Source organism: Nothobranchius furzeri, chromosome 4 (genome assembly GCF_043380555.1).
Source record: "Nothobranchius furzeri strain GRZ-AD chromosome 4, NfurGRZ-RIMD1, whole genome shotgun sequence".
NCBI lineage: Eukaryota > Metazoa > Chordata > Actinopteri > Cyprinodontiformes > Nothobranchiidae > Nothobranchius > Nothobranchius furzeri.
The window spans coordinates 55,310,768-55,327,755 of record NC_091744.1 but is presented as its reverse complement, the minus strand read 5'-3'; the positions used below and the strand labels follow the sequence as shown (position 1 = coordinate 55,327,755).

Sequence of the window (16,988 nt, the reverse complement as noted above, 5' to 3'; positions counted from 1 at the left end):
TCGTGTCGCGAAGTGGGTCTGGCCACGGCCAGGGTCCTTGCCCACGTCGAGGCGCTGGGGATGACGGTGAACCTGCAGAAGAGTTCTCTGGTTCCGACTCAGCGGGTGGATTTGATCTGCATTGCCATAGATTCTGTGGCCATGCGGGCGAGGCTGACCGAGCAGAGGAGGGTCCGGATTCGGTCCTTGCTCCGGGCCTTTCGCCTTGGGGCGGCACCCCCAGTCCAGGTGTGGCTACGACTGTTGGGGATGCTGGTTTCGGCTTCTGCACTGGTGCCTCTCGGGCTACTCCACCTTCGGCCCTTGCAGAGGTGGTTCAACGGCTTCCGCCTGGATCCCCGGCGACACCGACAGGTCGAGCTGGAGGTCACGAGCAGCTGTGTGGCTCTTCTGCGTCATTGGGACGATGTCCCCTACCTGAGTCTCGGCGCCCCGCTTGGCGCGGTTCCCGCCAGACGGGAGGTGGTCACGACGGATGCGTCACCCAGGGGGTGGGGGGCGCATTGGCAGTGCAGGTCGGTCCAGGGGTTGTGGAGCCCCCGTCAGGCACGGCTTCACATCAATGTCCTGGAGTTGAAGACCGTCTACTTGGCGCTGAGGCGCTTCTTGCCCTTTCTGCGGGGCAAGCACGTGCTCATCCGAATGGACAGCACCTTGGCGGTGTTCCACACAAACCATCAGGGGGGCACCAGGTCATTGCGATCGTTGAGGGAGGCTCAGACGCTGCTGACCTGGGCTTACCCTCACTTGGCCTCCATCAGGGCGCTGCACCTTCCGGGGTGGAGGAACTCGGTGGCGGATTGCCTGTCCCGGCGGGGTCTTCCCCCGGGGGAATGGAGGTTGCAACCTCAGGTGGTGCAGAGGGTGTGGCATCAGTTCGGAGAGGCCCAGGTGGATCTGTTCGCCTCGAGGAGCAGCACACATTGCCCTCTGTGGTTCTCCCTGGCAGAGGCCGACGCCCCTCTGGGGATGGACGCCCTCGCCAATGCCTGGCCGTTGGTTCGGCTGTACGCTTTCCCGCCGTCTCCGTTGATCTTACCAACCCTCCATCGGGTGAGGGACTCATCACACGAGGTCCTTCTGGTGGCTCCAGACTGGCCCATGCGGATCTGGTTTCCACTGCTTCTCAGTCTGCTGAACGGGGAGCCGTGGCGGTTGCCGGCGAGACGGAACCTCCTGTCTCAGATGGAGGGGAGGATTTGGCATCCGTCCCCAGATCATCTTTGGCTCACAGTGTGGCCATTGAAGGGGGCAGGCAGCCCCCAGTCGGCTTAGAGCCCTCCATCCAGCAGGTGCTGGATAGTGCCAGGGCTCCGTCTACAAGGGCAATGTACGCTCGCTGTTGGCAGCGGTTCTCTACCTGGTGTTCCGGCAGGGACGTGGACCCTGGTTCTTGTTCCCTGCATGAGGTTCTGTGGTACCTCCGGCACCTGTTTGACAAGGGCCGGGCCACCTCGACCCTTAAGGTTCACCTGGCGGCTATTTCGGCCAACCACCTCTTGGTGGATGGCAGGAGCATTGGGGCTCACAGTTTGGTGACCCAGTTTCTGCGGGGCGTGAGAAGGTTGCGTCCTGCCTTGTGCAGGCTGGCACCTGCTTGGGACCTTCCCCTGGTCCTGCAGGCCCTGTGTGGGCCACCCTTTGAGCCAATGACTACCGCCCCGTTGGCAGTGGTGTCTGTGAAAACCGCCTTTCTCTTGGCAGTGACGTCAGCTAAACGGGTTAGTGAGCTGTACGCACTGGACATCAGCCCCGCCTGCCTGCGGTGGAAGGCAGATGGGTCGGGGATGACGCTGTGGCCCAACGTCGCCTTTCTTCCCAAGGTTCCGCCCGCTGGCTATGTGAATGACTCAATCGAGCTGGGGGCGTATTTCTCTCCCCCATTTCACTCGGAGGAACAACGGCGGGCGAATTTGCTGTGCCCGGTCCGGGCACTGCAGCTCTATATTGTGGCCACAAACACTGTCCGGCAGTCGAACCAGCTGTTTGTCTGTCACGGAGGAGTGAACAGGGGTCGGGACCTCTCGAAGCAGAGGCAGTCGCATTGGGTCGTGGACGCCATTGCGATGGCTTATGCGGCAGTGGGTGCAGTGGCTCCCCCTGGGATCGTGTGCCATTCCACCAGGAGTGTTGCTACATCCTGGGCGGCGATGAGAGGTGTGCCACTGGCGGACGTCTGTGCTGCGGCGTCCTGGGCAACTCCGTGCACGTTTGCACGCTTCTACCGCCTCAACGTTGGCCACGGGTCCACGCTCGCTTCGGCGGTGCTGCCTCTGGCGGCTACCTCCTGAGTGACAGTGAGTTTTATGTTCCTCGTGACACTTCTGGCATAAGTCATCCACTCTGTTTACTGCCACTGGCAGTCAGGAGGGAACGAAACAGAACGGAGGTTACGGTGTAACTATGGTTCTGTGAGTTCCTGGATGACTGCCAGTCACAGGGGTCACTCGGAACTTCTCGGGCGAGAAGATCCCGGGAGACCCGAACGTAGCTATTGGCGCGTAATTTATAGACTCGCGACCAGGTGCGCTACATGTCACGTGCGTGACTTTGTTTACATTAGTACTCGACCTGCGCAGAGCGCGAGGAGATACATCCACTCTGTTTACTGCCACTGGCAGTCATCCAGGAACTCACAGAACCATAGTTACACCGTAACCTCCGTTTTCTAACTTGTAATTCTCAATTCGTACTTGTATTTCTTGTTTTGTAACAGGAACGTTGTATTTTGTACATGTATTTTTTTATTTTGTAAAATCAAACTTTTATTTTGTACATTTACTACTCATTTTGTAACATCAAACATTCATTCAGAAACATGAAACTTTCGTTTTGTAACTGGCAGACTTCCACATTGAAAAAATCAAGGTACAAGTTTGAAATCAAAACTCTCAAAACACACATTTCATTCTACAGGTACAAAACTCAAATCTACAGTGTTACGAATCTTTTTGTCTCGATTCTAGCGTCAGTGGGAGGAACTTGGGTGGAACCAATGAGAGCACGAGTCTTAGCTACCAATCACGTTTCTTGAATTCCTGTCCAATCATTGGGAGAGGAGGGCAGAGTTCTGTCAGAGCTGTAGAAAGAGAGTTAAAACACTCTTTGAACTCGCCAACTCGCGGTCACGTGGTTCACGGAGCTCTCAGTTCCAAACATCCCAGCGCTGTAAGTCAGTTTGAACGGCGTGTGGTGGGACAAATCACAAAAACTTTAATATAATCACATTTCCCCTGGTGATTTGTGGTAATTATTGAATAATATTATATATTATATTATATATTATGTCCTAACTCCTTCACAAAGTAGCCTATTTATATTTTTCCGAGCATTTGTAGGAAGACAAACACCCGTGACTGTTCTACATTACAGGAACACGACAGTCCTAACACACTGTAGAACACATTTAGACCACATGCATTACTACAATATACTATAGCAATAAATTTAATGTAGTAATGCAACACACTGCTCTAATATAAGCATATTTAATAACTTTAAGTCCTACAAGAAGCCCTAAACTCGAGTTGTAATATCCATTTTAAAGTGTTTATTGAAAGCTAGAATTCTGCTCCAGCTTGCCGTGAAGAAAATATTCAATTCAATTCAATTCAAGTTTATTTATATAGCGCCAAATCACGACAAGAGTCGTCTCAAGGCACTTCACATAATAAACATTCCAATTCAGGTCAGTTCATTAAGCCAATCAGAAATAATGTTTCCTATATAAGGAACCCAGCAAATTGCATCAAGTCACTGACTAGTGTCAGTGACTATACAGCAATCCTCAAACTAAGCAAACATAAAGCGACAGTGGAGAGGAAAACTCCCTTTTAACAGGAAGAAACCTCCAGAGGATCCTGGCACAGTATAAGCAGCCATCCTCCACGACTCACTGGGGATCGAGAAGACAGAGCAGACACACACACACACACACACGCACGCACGCATGCACGCACGCACGCACGCACGCACACACACACACACACACACACACACACACACACACAGACACAGACACACAGAGACAAAGACAAAGTAATGTGTCCATAGCCATATTGTGATCTCCCAGCAAACACTCTATTTGGTGAGAGACAAACCCTATTGTATTTATCCTAGTGGATCTATAATTAAACGGGTAAACTAGTAGTAGCACATCCAACGTCAAGGAAAGCAAAAAGTGATTATCAGGAGAGGGAGAATGTTTTAGTGGTTAGCAGCAATGTGCTAGACGATAGCCCCCTCCATGAGGCCACCACAACTCAGTAGAACATCACCGTAGCTTCTTCTGGGGAGAAAAACACTTGGAGAGAAAATAAACAGCTGAAATTGCAGAAAATAGTACAGTTAAAGAGCAGACTGTAGAAGAAAGCAGTAGAGTGTGAAAAGTGGTCAGTGTATCCTCCAGCAGTCTAAGCCTATAGCAGCATAAGTACAGAGATAACTCTGGATAATCTATCCTATTTAGATGGCGGCATTTTGGAGGCAGGGCAAGGGAGAGCCGTCTTTACCGACTGTACACTCCACCTCCCTCTACTCCCCCACTTGTCCAGATTTAGGCTAACATCAGATTTTAACCATAGGCCCTATCAAATAAAAATGTTTTAAGCCTAGTCTTAAAAGTACACAAGGTGTCTGCCTCACGGACTAAAGCTGGGAGCTGGTTCCACAGGATGGGAGCCTGAAAACTAAACGATCTGCTTCCCATCCTAATTTTAGATATTCTGGGAACCACCAGTAAACCTGCAGTCTGAGAGCAAAGTGCTCGGTTAGGAACGTATGGAACAATCAGATCACTGATGTATGATGGAGCTCGATTATTAAGAGCTTTATATGTGAGAAGGAGGATCTTAAAATCTATTCTGAATTTAACAGGTAGCCAATGTAGGGAAGCTAAGACAGGAGAGATATGGTCTCTCTTTTTAATTCTCATCAGAACTCTAGCTGCAGCATTTTGGACAAGCTGAAGACTTTTAACTACATTCTGTGGACTTCCTGAGAGTAATGAATTACAGTAATCCAGTCTTGATGTGATAAATGCATGAACTAGTTTTTCAGCATCACTCCTGGAAAGGATGCTTCTAATCTTAGCAATATTCCGAAGGTGGAAAAAGGAAATCCCACAAACCTGTTTAACCTGGGATTTGAATGACATGTCCTGGTCAAAGATAACACCAAGGTTCCTTACTTTGTTCTCGGAGATTAATGTAATGCCAGTCAGGTCAGGTGATTGACTAAGCAATTTCTTTTTCTGGATTTCTGGTCCAAAGATGAGAACTTCCGTCTTGTCTTGATTTAAAAGCAAAATGTTTAGAGTCATCCAACTTTTTATGTCCTCAAGACAAGCCTGTAATCTACCCAACCGATTAGGTTCATCAGGGTTAATGGATAAATATAACTGAGTATCGTCAGCATAACAGTGGAAGTTTATCCCATGCTGTCTAATGATTTTACCAATTAAGAGCATATACATAGTAAAAAGAATTGGTCCAAGCACTGAACCCTGTGGTACTCCACAAGTAACCCTGGAGTATGAAGAAGATTTGTCATGTACATTTACAAAATGAAATCTGTCAGACAGGTAGGATTTAAACCAGCCTAGCGCTGTTCCTTTGATCCCTACAACATGTTCAAGTCTTTCTAAAAGAACATTGTGATTAACTGTGTCAAAGGCAGCACTGAGATCTAACAAGACTAGAACAGACACAAGATTCTTATCTGAGGCCATGAGAATATCATTTGTAACTCTCACTAATGCAGTTTCAGTGCTGTGATACTCTCTAAAACCAGACTGAAATTCCTCAAACAGATCTGCATTTAAACATGTTTAAATGCTCACATACTTGGATGGCCACTATTTTCTCCAGGACTTTGGATAAAAATAATGTGCTTGGACACCGAGCTCAGTACAAAGACAGCCTCTTTAGCAATGACCTTTTATGTCTTGCCCTCCTTTTGCAAGGTGTCAACGGTCGTCTTTTTGGACAACTGTAAACTGTGATTTAGACTTCTCCGTCTGCGTCGGGACAGACACACGCAACGCCATTATGCATCGACGCAAGAGCCCTCTGATGGGGTTGCGTTGGAAGACGAAGACATGCCTCAAATTTTAGCTATCCGTCGAAAGAGACTATGATCGCAAGCTTGTGATTGGTCAGGGCGCAGCTTCCTGTTTTCATTGGTCAACGTCTTTGCTGCTTAAAAAATAAAGAGATATTTAGTGTCAGACATGGAACAGATTGAACAACGCATCCTGGAAAAATTCTGAAAATATGAACATTTATTCACCTGTGACTGAAGGAGTACAAAGATATGCAGCTAGCGTTTTATTCGTGGACGAAAAAGACGAGAAACGTGGGTTTAGATGTGCCGATCGCATCAAAAGGTAGAGAGGAATGAGGGTCAAATTTGTTCAAAAGTCTCTGACATTTATTAAAACTATGTAAACACAAAAGTAAATACACTATCGTGGACCGGATATGTGACTGTATGGTGGCAGGATACCTCAGAATAGTGCTACTACTTCTGTTGTCGGGAATTGTTTTGTATCAGTTTCCAGCAGACGGAGAAGTCTGATAGTGGTGGAAAATTTTGGACATTTTATATTTAAAAGCATCAGTTTGGTGCATTTTGAGCAAAATAATAGTTACAGGCTTTTAAATATGATGATAAATTATCTATACATGTTCACGGCATTATAATATTATATTTGATTGATTATATATCCTGTCCTGTCTTTAATCCATTTTGAAGACTGACTACAGCGAAATCCTCTGATGCATCCATGCTGCTCAGGACTAGAACTGTACTGATGTCACTAGTTACTAAAGAACCAATCAGCTGGCAGAGCTTGCTGTTGAACATGTGAGCGTACAGAACTTGCAAAACTACGTGACTCAATTTAAGGAACGAAGTGGAATCCAGCTGCTGTTATTTATTTATTTGTTGTTGTTTATAGAAACTAAATATATCTGCAAGGCTTTTAGCCCTAGAATTTAGGAGTGACACTGCTTTTGATCCTCTCTGAATATTCAAATTGGTGCAAGTTTAAGAAATAAAAATACAGAATTTTTGGTTAACAGTCTTATTTTATATGCAAAATATTATATACGTAAATGTCAAAACGCCAAATCTCCCCCCTCAGCGAAGGAGTACAAAATACAAAGCAAACGTGGACGTAAACAACAGGAAACGTGGGTTTAGAGTTGGCGACCGCATGAAGAGGTGGAGGAGAATGAAGCACAAATCTTTCAACGCAATAGAACGTAGAAAAGAGCGTGAGAACGAAACAAGTCGAAGACACCCAAGAGCAGGGAAACAAGAAGCAGAAAGTTCAATAAAGAAATCAGCCGTAACAGATCACTGCACAAGAGAAAACCATATCGTGAACTGGGACAGAACAAGGAACACAAACACCGAACAACTAAAATACAAAAGATTGATTTAGGAACCTAAGAAATAAGGAGACTTGGACACACAACCATGAATAGAGATGATGAGGTCTACACATTGATCACACGTGGGACTGTCATCGGCAAGGGGAGCGCGGGCTCTGCTGCCCGCGGATAAACGGAGAAGGAAGTGAGTGACGCCGTCAACAGCAACGAAGCTCTAAGGAAGCCTACAGTGTTAGTCGAAATGTCACCTTATAAAAGAGCCAAGTAATGCAGTGCTCAGAATGAACGTACAAAAGATGTTTAAAGGACCGGAGCAGAACAGTCCCCTGCATCACGGTGAGTCAGAAGGTTTTTAGAGACCCTAAGAGGAGCTGTTCCTGTGGAGTGAGCTCTGCGAAAACCTGACTGGAAACTATCAGAATTATCGTGATGGAGCCAGAAGCACAGGAGAACTTCAGAGATCCTAAGATGTGCATCTCAGTTCAGCACAGACCTAAACGGTTGTTCAGTCCAACAACCTGAACACCACAGCCTGCCTGGCCTCAGAATGCACAACTGGTAAAAAGTTAAACTGGTGTGTTTTAACTCTACTGGAAGCGCTGGCTGAAATAATCTTTAAACCCAAACATCTAACCCGATGTCAGATTATAAATAATGAACAGAGCCAAAACACAGCTGTGTGACATGTTCAGAGAAGTAAGCACTGCAATGATGCCCCATCACATGCCCATAGCTACTGTTGCCCTCTTTATTCTTGAACAGTTCTGCTTGTGTTTGAATCAGATCTTTATTTTTTAAGTGTTCAGCATATTTATTAACTTTATTCATTATCACAACCCCCCCCCCCCCCCCCCCCCAGTTGGCTGACAATGATGAACACAGTATGCATTCGATACATTAAAGCCGGGCATACACTGTGCGACTTTTTCCCTTTTTTGAGCCGATTTTCCAGTCGTGCGAGAATCCACGAGATCGGGGCGAGTTTTGAGCCGAGCGGTCGTGTAGTGTACAGGTGGTTACGAGAGGCGATTAACACCACGTGACCAGCCACCGATCAGCAGTCGTGAGGTCGCACGGACTTCTGGTGTGTTTAATATTTCGCTCGTCCCTCGTGAGGGTGTCGCACTGTTGAAGCAGCTACGATCCAAAAATGTATCAGAACCGCTCACGGCGCATGCGTGCGCAATCCTGCATCAACGCCGGTCGCTCGCTATTTCCCTAATAACACACGCTGTTCGTTTTTGTTTCTACACGTTTTTTTTACTCACAAAGATTGTCAAGAAAGCGTGTTTGTCGTGTTCATGTCAAATTAAACTGATCACAAAACACAGATTCACTTTCTTTATTTCGTTTTCCTCATCCAACCCCCATAAATCCCTGTGTGTCCTCCTGCAGCACTCCCGAAGGACAACAGGCAAAACAAGACAAAAAAGTCTGACGTGTTGAGTAAAAACTGCTATTTTTAGCATATTTTTAGGGCCGATGTGTTGCTACCAGACGTACAGTGTGAGCAGTCAGGTCGCATGCGAGAACTGGGTCATGCAGTGTGAGCGCATGACTCGTGAGATCTGCTCTGCGAGGAAGCTGTACAGTTTGAGCTGAAGCTGAATGCTGCGAGTGAAAAAGTCGCACAGTGTACGCCCGGCTTAAAGGGACACAACAGTAAAAGTCTATCCTTCAGACACTCTTGTAGATGGACAACAAGAAAAGGTCAAGAAAGGCCTCCACGTAGTAAGAAACCTTTGGTCTGAGCCCCTCAGTGTTTATCTCATTTTCTCAAGTTTAAGGTGGACTAGCGCATCTCGAATCCAGTGTTAAACGGTGGGTGGAGCAGCATCCTTCCACTTTAAAAGTATTAGGCCAGTAGTGTGGAAAAAACAATAATCCTCCGGCCTCCTGGAGGCAGGATCAAATCTTCAGTGTTAACCCCAGATAAAAGTATAAGTGGACATGGCTTTATTCCCATTCCTAAATCACAAGTGATTGCTTTACAAACATCCTCCCAGAAACTGTATTTTAGGACAGAACCAAAACATGAGTTAAGGTGGCCTCTGACAATTTACATCTGCCACAAGTGGGATCAAGTTGTAAATACAGTTTAGCTAATGTGGCTTTGGAAAGATGTGCACAGTGAACTATTTTAAATTGTATGAGACGATGTCTGGCACTAATTGAGGATGAATTAATATTCATAATAATATTGCCCCAGTCTGTATCATTTATAGTAACTTGAAGATCTTGTTCCCAAGATGCTTTAATGGCCTGTATGGAAGGAGGTATATATGAAAACAAAACGAGCATTTTATTGATAGATTTCTTTTGGTTCAGATTGAAAGTGAGAGCAGGATCCATTATGCTTTTAGGAGGCCTATTTGGGAACCCTGGGATGGGAGTAGCAGTAAAGTGACACACCTGTAAATATCTAAAAAACTGTGAAGTGGACAGATTATATTTATTAGATAATTGTTGAAAAGAAGCAAACTGGTCATCAACAAAAAAATCATTAAAAAAGGCCAGTTCTTCTCTAGGCCGTTTCTGAAATGCTGCATCTAACAGTGAAGGAGCAAGAGAGTAATTAGATGCTATAGGGATTGATGAGCTTATCTCCACAGATCTTTGTTTTTTTATTCCAGAAAAGGCATTTTCATCCCTGAGGAGATGTCTGACTTGGAGCAGCTGTTATGGCGGATGTCCCAGGGTGAGGGTCTGATGGCATCATCCCAGCCGGTGCCTCAGTACTGCTCTTCTCTTGGTCTTGACCTCCACAGCATCTTCATTACGTTCTTTCTGGAACGTAAACTTCAGTATCTGCTGTATACCTATCTGGAGCACTACAAGTGTGTGACTGTGTTAAATGTACACATTCTTGCTGCGGTGGTTGTGTTGTAAAATATGGGTTCTCCTCTCTACAGATTGACACCCAGAAACTGTCCTCTTCTTACTGATCAGAACCTGTTAGAGGGTCAGCCCTGGTTTGAGATGCTGGTGAAGATCCAGGAGATAACCAGAGATCGCTCAGGTACTCATCAGGGGCCTCATTTATCAAGCTTGCTTACGCACAAAACGGGGTTGGAAAACTGTGTCAGCAACTTTCCACTCAAACTTTGGGATTCATGAAAGAAAATTTAGAAAAATGTGCGCAACTTTAAGTTGACTAAGGACCTGACTTACGCACATGTTGGACATGGAGAGCACCTGCAGTGCTGCTGCTGAGAAGATAAAATTATGAAATCCTGCAGCATTATCACTTGTACCTCTTCGTTTCCACACAGAATAAGACTCCCCACATGCACACACACGCGAGCACGCACACACACACACACACACACACGCACACTCACACACACGTGCACACATACACACACACATGTGCGCACACTCACACATACACTCACATGCACACACACACACATGCGCACACACATACACACACACATGTGCGCACGCACACACACACACACACACACACACACACACACACACACACACACACACACACACACACACACACACACACACACACACACACACACACACACACACAGCCTGAAGCCAGAATACGGAATGCAGAATATCAGCAGGGGGACAGATTGAGACAGAATGTCATGCGTCTGTGACAGCGTGTGTGTGTCCTGTCACTGTGTCCCGATTGATGATGCACCCTGGCTGCTTGGACAGGAGAGATCTCCGTTTGGCTGACTGTTTAGCTTGCGACTTTCACCCAGGAGTCTGGGGATCGAATCCTGATCGGATCATTTTTTTAAAATCTGCCACAGATCTCTCTGAAGAACTCAGCATTGACGTCTTTCAGCAATGCTGTGCCACTCCGGATTTTCTCTTATTTGTTTTGCAAAAGCACTTCCTTTCATTTCTCCATCTCACCCACAAGTACCTCAATTTATGCTCATGAAAAAGCGCTTCCTTGATCTGCGGTCGTGATCGAAATGCTGCAAGCCGGCTTATGTATATGCATGAGATCCACGAGGCACTTTGCATCGACCATTTATGGCAGTAAGTGGGCGTGGTGAGGGTGGGATGTGACTAAAATGCAGCTGAGAAACATTCTCGTTAGTCTCTGATTTATGAAGCGGAGATTGCGTGCAGCTGTGCGTACTCCATGTTTAATAGATCACAAACCTACTTGGCGCAAGTACTTATTTTTTGCGAGCTTAAGTACGGTTTTAGTAAGGATTCTACGCAATGTTTGATAAATGAGACCCCTGCTCTTTGGACATGAATGGAACATTTCTTCACACACAGCAATGAAGCAACAATAACATCAACCTGATTTAATCCTGTTCCACATACTGGTTTTTGCTGAAGTTTGATATTAGAAGTGTTTGGTTACCATGGTAGCCATGGTTCTTTGAAAACAGGGTGAGGTATTTCACTATGGGAATCCCTTTCAGGTTAGCCTGACAAGCTATACTGTATAGAAAATATATAGTCTGGCTCCGACCCAGAGACAGTCGTGAAGTGGTTGTCTATCAGACTTCTCTACACAATTGGACAGCGCTAGGACCAAGTGTGACGTATTCATCACTACAAAATCAGTCAACAGCACAGTCCACCCTACGGAGTAGAAATGGTAAACGACCTGTATTTGTGTAGCATCTTCTTGGGGTTCTACAACCCCCCAAGGTGCTTCACAACACAATCAGTCATTCACACTGATGGTGATGAGCTACATTGCAGCCAAGCCAGCCTTGGGACAAAACCGAGGCTGCCGTTCACAGGCACCACCAGCCCTTCTGACATCCACCAGCAAACCAGGATGATGAAGTGTCTTGCCCAAGGACACAACGACTGAGAGACACGGAGTGGGAAATGAACCTACAAATCTCTGGTTGGGTGGCCACCTAACTCTTATGCCACCATTGTTACTAACTGGTGATCTGGTTTCAGATCCAGGACTGGTGTTCCAGGCCAGTCTGACTGGTGCCCAGGTGCTGTTACCTGGTGGCCAGGCTTCTCTCAGTAGTCTGCTGTTAGAGGGACACAGTCTGCTGGCTCTGGCTGCAGCTATGTTTGCTCCAGGTGGAATTGATCAGGTAAACACTGCTCTTATAAGATTACAGATTACTTGTTTTATTAATATTGATGATAGTTGTTGTTGGTATAAATTAACCAGTTAAAAACAGTCACTATAATGACAGTAAACCAATGCTTATATGCCTTGGCCAAGGGGCGTCTTTTAGTTTTTTCCCTGCTCCAACACACCTGATTTCAATCAGCTGGTGATTATCAGGCTTCTGCAGAGCTTGACCTTTTGAACAGGTGGTTCAACCACTGAATCAGGAGTGTTGGAGCAGAGAAGCAACTATTCCGTAGACCGGTGTCGGTACAAGATGTGCTCGGGTGCAAAATCGGCTCGGGGTCCTTCGACTGCCGATCACGTCAAAGTACGGCAAACCCACTCGGACAAAATACCCTACACATCTATACTGTTGGAAAGAATTTAGCAGTTTCGTTATTAAAATAATGTTTCTTAAGACGTAAGTTTGTGTTTATAATGGTGTTTGTAAAATAAAACACTATATTGTATTCATAATGTTGAACTTCTCTTTGAGCACATCCCTTGAAGGATCATAGGTATTAGCAACACCTGTGAAATTGTATTTGCAGGAAAGAAGTGTGTCCCGTTTATTGAAGTATTTTGTGTTTAGTTTTTGACGTCTTGTCCATGCGTAGTTCAGGTACGCTCAAAGCTGCTAGACAAAACTCTGGAGTTAAAAGTTTTCTGGCTTTACTAAAATACCTGTCTGTACTTATTTGATTGATGGTAGTTTACTTTCTATTAGACTCCAAATGTAATCATTTGGCACGTTTCTAATTCATAATTTGTAATAATGTAATCGGTGATATTAGCATTAGCATTCCTATGGGTTTTTCCACGTATATTAGCATTGCGCTAACCACTCGCTGCCAAATTGCAGCCTTTGCGATTAGAAAATCTCCTTTTGTCACATCGCAATTTAATTGCACATGCAGTTAATCGTTCAGCCCTAATATACATGCAGCTCTATGCTAAAAGTGTATTTTCAAAGAGGTAATGATGGATTTCTTTGTAAAAGTTGTCCATCTTTCCGACAGAAAGATTTGCCTGGACCAACGTAACGTGATAACAACGTAATGTGATTACGTAATTCCGTAAGGTTCATGTTCAGCCAATCAACTACTTTAACGTCATCGGCAGTCGACGGACCCCGAGCCGATTTTGCACTCGAGCAGGTCTTGTACCGACACCGGCCCTCCAAGGCCAGGATTGGGCAGCTCTGCTCGGGCCTAACAACTGATCAGCCACTTATCAGATCTGATTCTGGTCATGTTTGATCACTCAGTTCAGTCCAAGCTTCGTGAGTCAGATGGTCCCGTAAGCCTCTAGAACACTTTAGTATCCAGAGAACTTTATGGTGGACCCAGTAGGTGTGTTTCCATTACCAGAACTTCAAGGTAAACTCATCGGAATCTCCCGCCGTGTGTGTCGCTACCGAACAGCAGTTTTCAGGAACCTTCTGAGTACCCGTTCAGAGGTAGGTACTCTGAGTGGCCCAGTGGGAGGCCCAGTGCAGGTGGTGGGTGGGAACGCCGTCAGTTGTTTGTAACTCAGTCGGAAAAGACGTCGGCATAGGAAATGTGTGTGTGTCTGCTCTGTCTTCTTGATCCCCAGTGAGTCGTGGTGGATGGCTGCTTATACTGAGCCAGGATCCTCTGGAGGTTTATTCCTGTTAAAAGGGAGTTTTCCTCTCCACTGTCGCTGCATGCTTGCTTAGTATGAATAAACTTGAATTGAATTGAATTGAATTGAAATAGGAAATGCATACGGGGTGGGCATTTTTGAAAACACGAGTTGTTGGCACATTCTGTGCCTGTCGATGACATCAACGCAGCGGCCGCGATGTGCTGGCGTCCTAGCACATTCCTTACAGGGCCAAACTGTAAATGGACACACAACAGCTAAGAGGACTGGGCCTTCGGACCTCCCTGTCAAATTCCCCCTCGCTGCATTCACCCTGAAGTTCCAGGAAAGGAAACACACCTATTGACTTCAGAGCCTACAGCTCCTGTTGAGCAAACCCAAACCATCAGTCCTCCTCCACTGTGCTGAGAGCTGTGGTCAGCATTCTGCATGGAGCTGTGCTTAATGATCAGACCTCTGGCCCAAAGAACGTTGTTGTGGCTCGTTCAGACAAAACTTTATAACCCCAAGTTGTGCTGTCATGTTTGAAGAGAGAAGATGCTTTAAGAGCTTTTGTTTTAAAATGACCTTTATAATCGATCCATGATGAATAGCTGCTAGAACAACTCCTCTCAGACTCTAGAAGATGTGTTCCGTGCAGGTGGTAGCTCAGGGGCAAAGGTCATGCACTAAGGACAGGAGAGTCGACCCTCAGCTTTTGAAGATGGCCCTGGCTTCTCATCCCAAACTGAGAGCAGCCCTGTTTCCTGCTGGATCTTGCGGGAATGACATCTCCATTTATCACCTTCTTCAGGTATTCATTACCAGGTTATTTCTAAAGCGCTGGACAGAAAGAAGCCTTTTGCAGTGGACGATGTCATGTTTCTGCTCGTAGCAAAAGCTTGAGCTAATGGACACATGGTCTGTTTGTATCCATGTTTACTAACCTGCTTGACCAATACATAATTTATCACTTTGATGTGTTTTTTAGTGTCTTCATCCTCTAGATCCGTCCAGGCTGTTTGGCTGGCAGCTGTCTAACACTCTAAATTCAGTCGGTAAGATGAAACACTTCTTATAGAACTACATTAGAGGTGTTTGATCTCTTCAACACAACTCTTAGCTGAATGATGCTTTTATAGATGGTAAATTTGGATTTACTCATGGCAGGGAAGGTGTGTGGTTGATGCTGTTGCTATGGTAACACCTCTGAAACAAGGATGCTGTTTGATATTAAGTGATTGAGGAACTTTTTCACAGAAACATCAGAGCTGCCTCATTTCTCCTGCCCCCATCTGGTCAGCAAGTTTGCTCTGGTGGAGAACCTGGACTTCCTTTACTACATCCAACATGGGCGGCCATCTTTTGCATATGGCAACTTCCTGGTCCAGCAGCTGAGGGCCTGCAGTGATGTGAAACTGCTGTGAGTATGACATGCAGTACTGCTTCTCTTTCATCTCAAGATAGTAAATGAGGTCACGGGGGCAGTGGACATTTTTCTGCCATGCAGAATTAGATGTGTGTGTGTATGTTTGTGTTTGTTTCAGGCTGAAACAGGCCTGGCAGCAGGTGTACAAGTTGGTTCTGAAATATTTCAATGTGCCATCGGTGACATCAGCTGCTGTTTGTTTCTGTGAGCTGCTGGGAATCTGCAGCCTGAAGCTGAGAGTTGACACCCGAGCCTTGAACACAATCCTACAACACTGGAATCAGCAGGACACGCACAATCCAGTCCAGCACCTAAGAACTCTGGGTGAGCACACCTAAAACTACGGCATAGAGTCAAAAGACTCATCAGCTCACACACTAAGCCCCCTCTGTGCTGTTCTATTTATCAAGCTGTAAAGATGGTGGAGGCGGAGTCTGGAGCAGCAGAAGAGCTGATTGGATACCTGGAAGCTGCAGTGAAAGAAAGTTTGGAGCTGAGAGGAATTTACAGGTACACTCTTTCTCACACACACACACACACACACACACACACACACACACACACACACACACACACACACACACACACACACACACACACACACACACACACACACACACACACACACACGTACTCTCCAATACATAGTACTGATACGAGTAATAATTAATGTCATAATCTTCCGTAGAATTAAATTGTTTTAAAAAACACAATTTAACTCCACGTCCATCAACCTGCCACTTAGGAAGTAACACTGATCAGTTCCCCATGTTGTTGTGTAGATGGAATAGACAACAGGTAGAGATTATAGGCAAATAGCTAGACATCCCCAATAAAGGAGTGGTTCTGCAGGAGGTGACCACAGACCACTTCTCAGTTCCTGCTTTCTGGCTGATGTTTTGGTCACTTTTGAATGCTGGCGGTGCTTTCACACTAGTGGTAGCATGAGACGGGGTCTACAACCCACACAAGTGGCTCAGGTGGTGCAGCTCATTCAGGAAGGCATATCAGTGCAAGCTGTAGCAAGAAGGTTTGCTGTGTCTGTCAGTGCAGTGTCCAGAGCAAGGAGGTGCTATCAGGAGACAGGCCAGTACATCAGGAGATGTGGAGGAGGCTGTAGGAGGGCAACAACCCAGCAGCAGGACCGCTACCTCCACCTTTGTGCGAGGAGCAACAGTAGGAGCACTGTCAGTGCCCTGCCATAAATGTGTATGTGTCTGCTTAAATGGTCAGAAACAGACTTCATGAGAGTGGTATGAGGGCCCGACGTCCACATGTGGACACCTTGAAGGACGTTTTTCATTTGCCAGAGAACATCAAGATTGGAAAGTTCACCACTGGCGCCCTGTGCTCGTCACAGATGAAAGCAGGTTCACACGGAGCACATGTGACAGACATGACAGAGTCTGGAGACGCCGAAGAGAATGTTATGCTGCCTGCATCATCCTCTAGCATGACCAGTTTGGCAGTGGGTCAGCAATGG

General features: G+C 46.1%; 1 protein-coding gene across 2 annotated transcripts in view; it reads left to right on the top strand.

Annotated features, from left to right (window-relative positions):
- Window positions 1-16,988, top strand: part of spg11 (SPG11 vesicle trafficking associated, spatacsin) — a 57,824-nt gene that overhangs the window by 16,992 nt on the left and 23,844 nt on the right. For both annotated transcript variants that reach the window (XR_011520329.1, XM_015963893.3), the window contains exons 16-23: window positions 10,031-10,234; window positions 10,310-10,416; window positions 12,303-12,448; window positions 14,738-14,890; window positions 15,068-15,134; window positions 15,337-15,499; window positions 15,624-15,829; window positions 15,916-16,015. Coding sequence is in view for 1 of the 2 variants with exons in the window: in XM_015963893.3 (XP_015819379.1) it covers window positions 10,031-10,234; window positions 10,310-10,416; window positions 12,303-12,448; window positions 14,738-14,890; window positions 15,068-15,134; window positions 15,337-15,499; window positions 15,624-15,829; window positions 15,916-16,015 (1,146 nt within the window). In the remaining variant the exon portion in view is untranslated. The remainder of the gene's footprint in view (window positions 1-10,030; window positions 10,235-10,309; window positions 10,417-12,302; window positions 12,449-14,737; window positions 14,891-15,067; window positions 15,135-15,336; window positions 15,500-15,623; window positions 15,830-15,915; window positions 16,016-16,988) is intronic.